Consider the following 14,170-nt stretch of genomic DNA (forward strand, 5'->3'; position numbering starts at 1 on the left):
CCTGATAGTGGGCCAGATCTAGCCCTCAGACAACACTAGTGCCAAAATAATCAAATTTGTTCAACTTATCTTTGGCAAATACAACAGACTCTAGGTGAGTATGTCTTAAACTTTCTGTTAATAGAAGAGTTTAGAACTGATGTTTTGCCTCAAGCCAGAATAAATCTCAAGTCTTGAACTTGGATCCTCCTATAATCTTTTGGGGTTAGAAATGTTTGGTTGAGTCATGTGAAATTGTATATTTTTTTCTCTACAAATCCTTGCTTAGGAATGGTGGCATTTTTTTATCTTTATATTCCCAAAGTGTTTATCACTATTCTGTCTAGTTGCAAAGATAAGAGAATAGGTCAAAATATTAACTTCATGTGTCAAGGAAAAAAATAAGTAAATGCAATAATGCTCATTGACCAATAATAGTTATACACTCAACTTTATTTTACCTTTTGACCTCTAGAACATGTGCCCTATAAAGTGTAAAGGGAACAGTATACACATTTGTAACACTACAATGACTCTTTGCTCAAATTCGGTGTATTACTGAGCTTCTGAGATATTTGTACTCTATCCTTCTAGCTGTATAGCCCATAGTTCACTGTTGGGAAACCAAGGGAACATGCCCAGTCAAATCATGATTTACAAGGTCTAAGTATTCTGTCCCAAATGGCCGGATAAGAGGAGTAAAGACACAGAAAGAAGAAAGTGAAAAATTATATACTCAACTTCCTAGATTTTCAAGAACCTTCTATTAAAGTGAGATTGTCTTTTGTGAATTCTGAGGATGATAGGTTGAGTTATTCTGATTTTGGGGTGATGTAATGCCACTTACCCTTTTTCTGAACTCTTCAAAGTTTGTTGTCCTAAAATATAGGGTGCATGGCAGACTGTCTGGCTTGCTACTCTTTTGCATCATGAGTTCTAATATTGAGTACTTACTTCCCCCAACAAAGTCCCTGTCATTTCCATCTCATCGGGCAGTTCCTCTTTGACCATGAGAATCAGATATGGAACAGTAGTTCCTCCTTGTTAGTTCCCTTAACTTTTGAATGGTGAAATCATAATTTCATCTTCATGGAAACTTTCAGACCTTCACTATGTTGCCATTACTCAGGAATCTCTTCTCTCTTCCCATGACAGATTGATTCCATGTCTAAAGCATCATGTCTAAAGCCTGATAGTGGTCATCCTTCCTCCTTTGTCTTCTCTCTCCCTACCCTTGATATTTCAATACACATGTTGGTATCTCCTCAAAATACTTGGCTTCTCATTTCAATCAATCTCTTCAATGTGATGACCTAAACCTTCACTTCACCTCAGTCACACAGGAATGCTCAAACTTTTGATCTCGTCGTCACCCATTAGTGATCCATGCATCAGAACTCTTAAATTCCCTTGTCTGACCACAACCTCTTTTCTTTCCATCTTTCCCTCTCCTTCATGCCTCTTACTATCTCTTTGTTATTTCATAACAACCCTCCAATTTCACCTTGTGCTCCCAACCCATCAGCCCTGCCCTGGTCTCACTTTTCTCGCTTTGTAGTCTTAGCCCTATGGTAATCAATCAGCTATCCTCTCTCCTTTATTCTTGAATTTCTTGCTCCATTGTCCTGTTCATACCCTGTCAAACTCTAATCTTATATTACTTTCATCTCTATATCTTTTCTAGTCCTCTTCATATACCTCTGGAGGAAGTTACCTAGTCAGCCTAACTGGCTACACTATGAATTCAGTTTATCTGATTTCAATTGGATCATCACTTCTCACAGTAATCTATTCTTCCATGACTCTCACATGGTACAATGGCTGTTCCAAATCTCCTTTTCTCTCTTTAGGTTTGTGCCTCACCTTCTATATTCTTTGCAAGTCCAAGGTCTGATATGTTTGAGATTAGTTCTTACTGATAAACACATTTTGTTTCTTTTGCAACTGATATACTTACCTTGTTACATAAGCAAGGTAAGTAAAATTTATACTGAATTTTTTTACAAGTTTTTTTTTTTAATCTATAGTAACATAACAGTCAGAATTTTATAGTTGACTCTTTGAGAACCACCACACCAGAAAAATGCACTATTTCCTAAGCAGCCTATTTCATTTTTGGAGAGGCCTAATTGAGAGAAAAGTTATTTCTTAAACTGAGTCTAAATCTGGTTCCAGATAACCGATAGTCATAGAATTTCTTTCATGCCAATTTTGATCTCTGAAATTACACAGACTGAAGCTAATATCTTTCCACTCCCTTAATAAGTGTAGTAGGCATCAACTGCCTGCAAGGTATGATTCAAAGATCACTGGAAACCATTTTTTCTCTGCTCAGCCCTCCCTTCTGCTCCCTAAAGATATATCCTGTAGACCTGCCACCATTCTAACACTAATGATTCATTCTCTTGGGTTAAAAATGACCCCTGGTGAGATAGCCCTTTAAAAGCCATTACCAATTTAGCACGTTAAAAATCTCCTTAGAAATTAGAGGGTAGAGGCAGGAGGGAAGGGGATTTGGAAGAGGCAAATCATCACAGAGGAGAGTGTAGAATTCGGAGATACCACTGGAAAAGAGCAGGTCTGTCTCTGTACTGGAGGTCTCTGGGCAGCTATGAGGCAACCTGAGAATTCTAGGACACAAAGTACCTGCTGTTAATATGACAGAAGAATGAATTAAGAGCAGGGAGAGAAACCTGGAGTTGGGGAGTGGGGGGGTGGGATAGGCCTTTCAAGATAAACTTCCGCTACTTCACAGCTTTGAACATCACTGGCAAACTCTGACATGAGTCTCGTTATTAAAAGGAAATAATGTTGGGGAAAGAGAGGGCTAATTGGGCCATTTCTTTTTCTATTTTAAATTGGAGGCAAGGAAAAGTGAGTTAGGGAAACAGCAAATTAACAAAAGCCTCTATGTGAAAGGAAAGAAATGATAACCTGATTACAGAAAATGGATTCATTAAGTGACAACAGTACTTTTAATTGTATTATAATATTTGTCAGGAAAAGTATGTTACAAGACATGGATTAAGCCTTTGGTATGATTCACATAGTGAGAAGCTGAAAGTATACTCCTGTCTCCCTCCTTGCAGAATTACCTGTCTGTCCTTCCTTTCTTCCTTCCTTCTTTCCTCTCTCTCCCTCTCCTTCTCCCTTTCCTTTTCCCTTCCTTCTTTCCTACCCTCCTTCTCTCCCTCCTTCCTTCCTTCCTTCCTTCCTCCTTTCTTCCACCTACTTTTGCATGTGTGTTATTCAAATCAACTCATTGGGTTCCCATATGGATCTCTCTGAGACAAGCTGTGCATGAGGCCGTAGAGATGTTTCCATAATGGTATTTAATATCCCATTAGAGCAGCAACAAATAGGACTCCACATAGATGTACTAACTGAAAGTTTCAGTGATACAGATGCTGTTGAGGCCTCTGGTAGCTCTAGCCTAAAGTTACCCCAAAGAGGTTAGGTTTTTGTTTGGTTGGTTTTGTTTGGTTTTGTATATAGGCTTTTTACTGCTGTGAGAGGGGTTCACCCTGTGAGAGGCCAGGATTCAGAACACAGAACCTAACTTATTTGGGGTGATGGGCTGACCCTATTCTACCTTTGTCCTTTCTTGGTCCTCATCAAGTTTCAAGTTATATTGGCCTCTGGGGTACACCACTGTGTTCCAAATGAGCTGGCTCACTGTTAAACAGTAATTGCCCTGAGCAAATGGAGATATCCCACTCAAAAATATTTTTGTGGTTCTAGGGATTTGGGCTGAAAATAATTCAGAATCTGAGAATGAAAGTTAAAAACCTTAAGAACTAAATTCTAGTATGAACACATGGATAGAAAATTTTCCAGGCAGAAAGTTTCCATGTAAAAAGAAGAGTATTTTACCATTTTGTTCTGAATTAATCTAGTTTTGGTAACAAAGTGACTTTCCTCCCAAATGTGATGCTGTGCATTTTGAGAAAAAAGGAAGTCAATAAGCCTTCTTTTAGTGCCTTGAGAAAAGTAGGTGCTTAACAAATTCTTAAATTAGGGAAAGGCTAAACAGATTGTGATACCTGAATGTAACTGAATATTTCTGGGCTCTAAGAAATGATGCATAAGAAGATTTTAGAGAAGTTTGGAGAAACTGTATGAATTGATGTAAAATGAAGTAAAACCAGAGAGGTTGAGTAGTTCGAGGCCAGAAAGTAGAGCATTCTAAGCATGGGAGACAGCCAGAGAAAATTCCTGGAGCTGAGAGGTCTTCTTTGAACTGCCAGGAGGCCAGTGTCACTGTATAGGAGTATGTGGCAGAGAGTAAAAAGGGGCTAGGTTATTATTTTTTTGGCATAGGTTTTTTACTGCTGTGAGAGATGGAGGGTGGCCAAGATTTAGTACACAGAATCCTCTCACCTATTTAGGGCGATAGGTTGGCTCTATTATACCTTTGTCATCAAACAGAAAAACCTGAGAGAGTGGAGGAAGGGGGAACCATGGGAGGTTTGAGGAGAGATGAAAAGGTTTGGAAAAGACAATGTGGGGAATGAGACAGTATATTGATAAGGGAGGTATTTTCTCCTTCCTTATCAACATCTCTGTCTTTTAGCCTCAGTAGACCTTCAACTTTTGCTGGTCTCACTGGTGCACCCTCCCTTCTTTACATAGTGATGTGGAAGATTTAAAAGTGAAAGGAATCATGCCACAGATTCAAATCCTGGATCTACTCATTGCTACCTATGTGACCTTGGGCAAGTCACTTAATTTCAGAGCTTGTTTCCTCAGTTGAAAAAGAAGTTTGGATTAGATGCTCTCAGATGTTCCTTCCAGCTTGAAATCTATAAGACTACAAGTCACTGAAAAGGGAGGATTCATGTGAAAGTGCAGTTTGTAGAGCTGAAATGTTATTTTCCAACATAACAGTGCTTGAGATAAGTACCCATGTGCAACCCAGATACTTGGCAAAGCAAACTGGCTATTTATTCCTTAACTTAGTCAAACCTCTTCAAGGAAAGAGCCCTATCTACCAGCACTGGGGTGGGCACACTCATCCTACCTTGAAATGACAATTTAACTAACTGTTAAGAACCAATGTGCTATCACTTTTAGAAAGACAAAAGGAAGTAAAAGCCAATAACTAAGGGTTTAAAGACTAAAACTGAGATACTGGCAGAGTACGCAGAGATACCAACAGATACAGATATGTACCAAGTAGAACAAAGCAAGGGTAAAAATTTTCAAAGGTCTGTTAACACAGTCAGCCCCTTGAATGTACAAAAGATGACACTGTTTACCTCAGTAAAGTTACAGACAATCTATGTTCCTCATCAGTTCAATTTAACAAACTCTTAGGAAGCCAATACTACAGGAGTAATCACAGCTCTTTCTTTCGACTCTCTCCCTCCCTTCCCTCTCCTATTCCCACAGAAGTGCCAGAACTTAGAAGGGAAAGAAAATGTTCACTGATGTCTCACCTCTTGTGAAAACTGAAGGTTCTAGTCCCCATAATGTTACCAGATCTGAGTTTCTCTAAAATCCCATTCTACTTCAGCCCAGTTTAACCTCCTTGGATTTCTTGTTTGAATTTGCTTCCTTCAGTCATGGTTGCCCTTCTAACAAAGAGATGAGTCTCTTCAATCCACAGTGCTCTCATGATTTACCTCCAAATAATAACCTTATTTAACTGCTTCAAATAACTGCACAGGAGATTAAATGAGCTGCAGACTGGGGAGGGGGGGCACACCTGGAAATATTCCACTTATCTGAACATCGTCCACAAAGAAACTGGTGGCATAATTTTATTCTAATTATTGCCTGAGAATGTGAAAAGAATTAAAATAATGGAGGCACCCCGTGACAAAAAGACTGTCTTCATAAAGGAGACCCTTTTCAGGACAGTAATTTGCATGTTACAAAAAGACAACAGGAAAGTCACTTTAGCGCAAGTTGGCACCTAACAAAAGAGGAAGAAACTGAATGCTTCTGAAAAAAATGTTAGCATGCCGAAATGACTGGCGAAAAGATACTCTACCATATTTAGGGTATGGGCTGAATTATCTAAATTTATGAAATTTCGTGCTGGTTTTGAGAGCTGGGTCAGTCTGTTCTTGGGGGAAATTAATTTTTTTTACTAGTTGTGGCTGTCATTTTATGCCTTATAATATTTGAAACTCATACATGTTCATACTATTTTTTGCAGTCATTGGTTCATTAGAATATATAATCTCTAATAATCATCAAAATATTGACTACCTAAAACTATTATTAGGTCCCACAACTAATAAGTTACAAAACAGCAAATATAAAATGAAACTGCAGAATCAATAAAATATTTTTTTTTCTTGATGTGAAGAGAGGGTGACATAGAGGAAAACTGCTGGTTTGGGAGTTATAAGAGATCCTGGATCTAAATTCTACCTTTAATACTTCCTAGCTGTAGAACACACAAATCATTTCATCTCTTTTTTTCCTGAGTTTCCTCATTTGTGAAATGAGGGGGTTGGATTCTATGACTAAAAAGGAACTATTCACCTCTAAATTTGTGGTGTTGTAAACCCAAGTTTAGAAACAGAATTCTCATCCAGGTCTTTTACCTTGAATTCAGTTTCCTTTTCTTACTACCACCTACTAGTTAACATTTACTATCTCCACACTCTCAGTATTAGTCTCCATGTTCCACTTCAGGTTTTCCCTTTTAATTCACAACCTTCCTGGGTGCTAGGAATATTCAAGTATCGTTGGGAAGTGAGAGATGAGAGGACAATCAAATTTTTGAAGGTCAAATAACATTTATTAGGGTCCACATGACACTAGACAAACCTCTAAGGTACATCTCCCTCTTCAGCACTACTTATCTTACCCTACGTGCTAAGAATCATGGGGAAATTTTTTCTTCAATTTCATTTTATGGTGCTATTTCATAATTTTCCCTGTCCCCCTCCCCACAGAAGGTAAGCTCTTTGAGCCATGGACTCATTTCCTTTTTGTCTTATACCCCAGGTCCTTGCATAATGTCTTGAATATAGCAAAAACTTAATAAATGTTTGCTACACTGAATAAAAGTGCTTGTGAGTCCTAAGAATAGTATTATCCTTGATTTTATTGTTATTTTTATTCTAACGTGCCAATGGCTGTAAACATTTTATAACTATATCAGTTTGCTTTGCTAGGTTCCAAATTTCTTTAAGCCAGTCACCAGATATATGTGTGTTTTTGTTCTTTTTGATGGCTAGAAACTATTGACAATATCCTTTGGGTGCTGCTTCACTGTTCTGAGTCTTGCAGTTACCATACTTTCTAAAGAATTAAATTTGCCAAAGAGCCATGGGGAGATGTATGGGGCATAAACCTATTTACCAACCAAAAATTGGGCTCATAGCTAGGTCCTGTTTGATGCTATATTGAATCACTTGAAGTGGTTGTACATATTCTAACTCACAGTATTCAAAATTATAATTATGTAAAATATATTAAATGGTTCTAGCCCAATGGAAACAAGCAGTAGAAATTCAAATAATACAAACACTTCAGGTGATACATTGGTATCTAGCTGTAAAGTATATCATTGGAAAATTGAGTGGCATGACAAAGTCAGTTGATTGATAGTGGAAGTGGGCTCAATGTCAAGAGAAATAGAGAAAGACCTTCCATACATTGGAAACAGGTCCTATGTAGTCAATATTGGGATGCATGAGTTAGAGTCACACAAGATGAGAAGAGAAGGCCTGAATGCACTGTTGGATGTGTGTTATAGAATACACTGATGAGATCACAGCCCCATCTGTTATGTAATTGTTTAGGCTTAGTTAACATCATAAACTTGGCTTTTGAAGAAGCACCAGTCATCATTCTAGAAAGTATTTGTTTTTCCTTTCTGCTTTTTCAAGTCTTCTTGTGCTAATTATAATGATAACTAACTCTTATAATGAAATCCTTGCAGACTCTGATGCTGACAGTAAGAGTTCCTTCTCCTCTTCCTCCTTATCTTCATCATCATCATCATCAACAATAATTCTTGCCAGAGTTTTGTTTCATGGAAAATCTGGAGAATTAAGTGTGTTTAATTCTCTTTGCTTAACCTCCTTGGATTTCTGAGGGCCACACTTGAGGACCTAGAGAACCACAGGGGCCTCAAGGCCACAGTTTCCCCAACCCTGGTAATTCATTATTTGTTTTGGGCTCACAAATTCTTCAAATAAAATAACTCTTGGTCTTCTATAATCATCTCTGGGAATTTGCCTAATTACATGATGTTTTATCATTTTCCTTTCTATAAGGAAGTTGCCTTGAAACTTTTGAGAGAGATAGAGCACCAGGTCTGGAATCAGGAGGACCTGAGTTAAAACCTGGTTTCAGATACTTACTAGCTGTGTGACCCTGGGCAAGTCACTTAACCCTGTTTACCTCAGTTTCCTCATCTGTGAAATGAGCTGGAGAAGAAAATGGCAAACCACTCCAGTATCTTTGCCAAAAAAACCTCTAACCCGCATCACAAAAAGTCAGACATGACCGAAAAATGAACAAAATCAGCAATTCCATTTGTCTCTTGCTCAGAGAATATGTGCTAAATTTAATTTTATAGCAGGCCTACAGAAAGCAAGAATTCACTCAGAACATTACTTGCTGGTTTTATTTCTGATAGGCTGGAAGATGTTTGATGTTTTAATGTTATTAGAATAGCCCTTTCTGGGGGTTGTGGAAAAAAAAAAACAGGCCCACTATTATACTGTGGTTGTACCTATAAATTGCCTTGGAAAGCAATTTTGAATTGTGCAAAGAAAGTGATTAAAATCTGCATACGCTTTAACTCAGAGTTCCTACAAATATTCCAAAGAAATAAATTATACATATATCAAAATAATCAGTGGTAGCAAAAAACTGGAAACAATATATGTCCTCATTGATTGAGAAGTAGCTAGAGTTATGTTACATGAATATATTGGAAAACTACTATGCTACAACAAGTGATGAATATAAAGACTACAGAGAAGCATGGAAGATTTACATGAACTGATGCAAAGTGAAAACAAGCAAACAGGAAAACAATATACACAGTGTAAAAGAACAACAATAAATGCCAAAACCAAATATTGTCATTATAGTGAGGAAGCCTGGCCCTGAAAAAATGGGCACAGAACACTGCAAAAACTCTTGAACTTGTTGATGTCTCTGTTAGTTTTGCTGAATTGCTTTCCCCCCTCCATTTATCATTTTTTATTTTTTTATTACAAGGGATGACCCTCTTGGCAGCAGGCAGCTAGCTGGTGCAGTGGACAGATTGCTGGGTCTGGAGTCAGAAAGAGTCATTTTCCTGAGTTCAAATCTGACCTCAGACTCTTACTAGCTGTGTGACCTGGGCAAGTCACTTAATCCTGTTTGCCTTAGTTTTTCCTCTGTAAAAATGAGCTGGAGAAGAAAATGGCAAACTACTCCAGTACCTTTGCCAAGAAAACCCCAAATGAGGTAAAGAAGAGCTGGACATGATTGAAAATGACTGAACAGTTCTTGGTAAGGGTAGGAGAAAGGAATATACTGATAATGAAGATGATGTTAAATTTTTTTAAACAAAAGAAATTCCATATTGGAGGGGGAGGGGAAGAATAAATTTTCCAGGACATTTTTAAAGTATATTCACTTACTATTCTGGTATAGTTTTCTCATGGAGGAACTAGTCAGATAGCCATTTATATCTAGATCTCTATTGTTAGGATTGCTTTTTAAAATTAAATACATTTAAAAGATTAAACTCTTGGGAAAACCAAGTTCTTGTGCCATCATACACAGTAATGTTCTCCTGAAATCATTCTTTTCAGTCCTCTTTCTTCTGGTTCCTGACTGGCTTCAGTGGGGGCTAAAGTATAGGAATAATGTGGGGAAATTCGTAGAATTCTGTTGTGGAGTCATGAGAATTTTAACTATTTATCATTTTTAAAGCAGTATCAAGAAAATTGTTTCTCTGGAATAGACTAGCCATTAGCGCTTCAGATATTTTTTAAGTGCAAAAGAAAAATATGCCTAGAGTTAAAATTTCTTCTTTACTGAAATTTAATTATTTTATTTTTGGGGTAAATGGCTACTGCCACCAGACATAGCTGCACTTAGATGTCTAGAAATTACAAAGCTGTCGTTTCAGAAATGTGATAGCACATGTTATCACTCATGCATAAGGAATAGACTAAGCCCATTGGGGTATTTGATCATTTTCAAATCACAGAATCTCATATTTGGAAGGGATCTTAGATCTCATCTAATTCAAACAATATTAGAATATAACTTCCCTCTACAATGTACCAAACAAGTGGTGATCTAATCTTTGCTTAAAGATCCAGGACCTCCCAAGGCAGCCTACTCTACTTTGGGATGGTTCTTTCATCAAGCCCCAAAATACCCCTTTGCACCTTCTAGCAACTACTTCTAATTCTGCCCTCCTCTGGCACCAATAATAATGATAGATGACATTTATGTGTTTAGATGTTAAGTTGTTTATAAGAAGCTCAATTAGCAAAATATGGTTAGAGTCACTCTCCTTTGTCATTTCAGCTTGAGTGGAAATTGGCCAATTACTTTAAAACATTCATGAGATTTGCCACCAGAGATCTGAAAGCTCACATTAAATCGATTGCCTTTTGCTTACACAAAATGATAAGCAATTTATAGTCTTACTGCACAGGGTCACTGACTATCTGTAGTTATTCAGTCACCAGTATTTCAAGTAGATTATCCATAACAATGCAGGACCATATCTATCGTGGACCATGTATCCTACCTGAATCTTGAGTCTTTTTTCTTTTCATATTACCACTGTTCCAATTATTTCTAGATGAAATAATCCTTTAGAAAAATATATTTCCTCTCTGCAATGTTCCTACTCTTGGTGGCAATTCCCTATAGTCAAAAGGTTTGTAAGATCTATTCAATTATAGATTATGGGTAGGGGAACATCTGAGGTTAAGTCTAAAATTAAGCTATTAGGCATAGGACTTTAGACCAACAACAATAAGTTAGGGTCCTTTAATTCTTAGTAATACTGTGGAGACAATTAGGTCAAGAGCTTGTGAAATTAGCAACATAAATATTATTTGTGTCTCAGTTGGTTAATGTTTAAAAAAAAATTCTTTTGTGGTCCATATTGTAAATGCTTTAAAAAGAAGTATCACCTGACCAAAAGTTTGAATTGTTTCATCTGTTATAAACTGTGTTAAAAATAAAAAACAAAAATTAAAAAAAAAAAGAAAAATATATTTCCCGTGTAAGAGTTTTGACTCTGGCAATCCATCAGACTTGAAATCTCCTCTCTGTTTCTAATGTAGATGTGAACAACCACTATTAGATTTGTGTTTCTCAGGAAAGTACCATAAACATATTTTTAAAATTTGTGGATCTGATGCTATTCACTTATTTAATGAATAGTCTGTATACCTAAGAAGTAAAGAACCAGAACATAAACAATGAAGGTACAGGAATGATTTCTTCTCCGAGTGTCCAGTCTAGGAAGCCACCTTCTTCTGTTTTCATTTTTCTTATTTGTCCAAAGTACCAAGAGGATTTTAAATGAGAGGTTTCCTAAAAACTAGGCTTTGAAATTTAGGTTAGGTATTTTGTGACATTGTGGTAAGAAATATAGATTAGAGAATCACTGCACATTATATGATAAATCTCACCTACTATAATACCGACTTTACCAACAAACACTAATATCTTGGGCCGATGCCCGAAGAAGTATGATTTGGCTTCTGTTGTCTTAAATTTTCAGTCAGTCTGGATTTAGAAAAGGATATAATCTCCTTATATAACACTATTTAAGATGACAACCACAACCACCTGCTTTGGCTCTCCCTCCCTCCCTGCCTGCCCCTAACATTCATGGGACTGCTGATAGACTATATCCCTGTGTGTACACAGGCCCCGAATGTGATTTTCCATTAGTACCTGATTCATCGTTATTCCAGAAAGTTCTTGGGTCAGGCTTAGTCAGGATGTCGGCTTTATTACCCGGCTCTTTCATCTATAAAACACAAAGAACAAAACAACATGATACTGACTACGATATTTCAGATGCCTGGATTGCTGAGGTGCCCGTGCAATGCCAAATGTAACAGTCCTGGATTTAACAAAAGTTATATGGGATCCTAGAGTTATGAGTTATATGGGATCCTATATCCCTAAAATCTCTGGGGATAGAGAACTAGCCTGAGGCTCTCTTTCCTCCTTTGGTTAACTAGATTAACCAGCTTAACAAGATCTTGTAAACAATTTCCACAGTCTCCAGGAGTGGTCTCCTCCCATTCTGCCAGGTAGTGGACCCCTCCCTCCTCATAGAAGGAAGAAGGAAATGTCAATAAAGATTCAACGTTCTTAACCGTGCTATCTGGGTGGCCAAAACCGGAGATCAGCTGTGTTCTTCTTGATACCCTTTCTTTTCTAAGTTTCTGTATCGTTACTCTACACTGGATCTTCTACCTATCTGCCTGCTCCTCAGTCTCCTTTGCAATCATCCAAATTATGCTAATGGTGGGTGTCCCCAAGAGTTCTGTCCTGGGTCCTCTTCTCCCTTTATATATGATTTCCCTTGGAAATCTTATTAATTTGGATGCATGCAATTATCTTTTCTATGCTGTAGATTCTCAAATCTCCTTATCCAGCTCTCACTTCTCTTCTAATCTCCTGCTATCTATTAGACATCTCAAACTGGATATCCCATAGACATCTTAAACTCAGCATGTCTAAAACTAAACTGATCATCTGTCCTCTCAAACTCTCCTCATTTCTGAACTTTCTTTTTACTATCCAGGGCACCATTATTCTCCCAGTCCCCCAGACTCAAAACCTAGGTGACATCTTTGACTCCTCACTCTCACCTCTCATTTCCAGTCAGTTGTCAAGGTCTGTCCATTTTAGCCTCCGAACATCTCTCGTATATATGCCTTTCTCTCCTCTGACATTGCCACCACCCTGGTGCAGACCCTCATCATCTCTTACCTGGACTAGTAGAACAGCCTTCTGGTAAGTTTCCCTGCCTCAAGTTTCTTCTTATTCCAATGGTCAAACTAATCTTCCTAAAGTGGAGATTTGACCATGTCACCTCCTGCCCCACTACCATTAATAAACTCCAGTTTGACACACAGCTCTTGAATCAAATATAAAAGTCTCTGTTAACATTCAAAGCTTGTCATAGCTTCACTCCCTCCTCCTTTTTCAGTCTTCTTACACATTACTGTCATGTGCTTTGCAAGCTAGTGACACTGGCTTCCTTATTCTTCCTTAAACAAGATACTTCCTCTCCTGACATCAGGCATTTTCACTAACCATCTCCCAGGCCTGGAATTCTCTCCCTCCTTATCTCTGCTTCATGGCTTCCTTCAGCTTTCAGCCCCAATCCTACATTCTACAAGAGGTCTTTCCTGCTCCCCTTAACACTTAAGTGCCTTCCCTCTGTTGATTATCTCCAATTGACCCTTTACTTCTTTTGTATGTAGTTGTTTATATATTGTCTCTCCCATTAGATGAGATCTTTGAGATCAGGGACTGTTTTTTGCTTTTGTATCCCTAATTCTTAGCACAGTGTCTGGCACACAGTTGGTGCTTAATAATTGCTTATTGACTCACTGGCGGGTAGCTTCTATAGTTTTCAGACAAAGAGATCAAAGGATCATAGATTTGGAGGTGGATAGCAGCTTAGCAGAGGTCATCCTATGCTGACTCCTCAAGTCTCCATTTTTACAAATGAGGAAACAGACCTAGAGAGATAATGTGATAGCCAGAAGCAACATAGGAAATTAGCTATATAGCTGGGTTTTGAATCCAGGTTATCTGTCTCCAAATTAAACAACCTCTGCATTGTACCATATTATAGTACTCTGAGGAAACATCAACACAACAAGAATTCTAGTGGCTTTTAGGCAACTGCTATAATCCTTGCCTGTTCTGCTTCTGATGTGTCCAGATCACACATGGTTTAGTAAAGAAGTGGTTATGTTTGCATACTTTCTCCTCCCTCTTCCTCTCCCACACTGGGAGAGGAGTGGCTTTCCTCATCTAATTAGTTCACTGCAAACTTCCCCATGGTGGGGAAACAATTGGGTTCAATAAAGGGGACCCCATGTCTTGCTCCAGCGAAGGTTCCCAAAGCTACATGGTTTGTTTAGCTGTTTTTGGCCACCTGTATCCTCATTCAGCCCTCAGTTCAAACAAAGATAACAGAAATTTGGTCTGGAGATTAAAGCAGGGT

The 14,170-nt window shown here is 38.0% G+C and overlaps 1 protein-coding gene across 1 annotated transcript in view; it reads right to left on the reverse strand.

Annotated features, from left to right (window-relative positions):
* Positions 1–14,170, reverse strand: part of SGK1 (serum/glucocorticoid regulated kinase 1) — a 170,872-nt gene that overhangs the window by 42,639 nt on the left and 114,063 nt on the right. The window contains exon 3 of the mRNA XM_072643395.1: positions 11,872–11,947. Coding sequence (XP_072499496.1) covers positions 11,872–11,947 — 76 coding nt within the window. The remainder of the gene's footprint in view (positions 1–11,871; positions 11,948–14,170) is intronic.

This window comes from Notamacropus eugenii, chromosome 2 (genome assembly GCF_028372415.1).
Source record: "Notamacropus eugenii isolate mMacEug1 chromosome 2, mMacEug1.pri_v2, whole genome shotgun sequence".
Lineage (NCBI taxonomy): Eukaryota > Metazoa > Chordata > Mammalia > Diprotodontia > Macropodidae > Notamacropus > Notamacropus eugenii.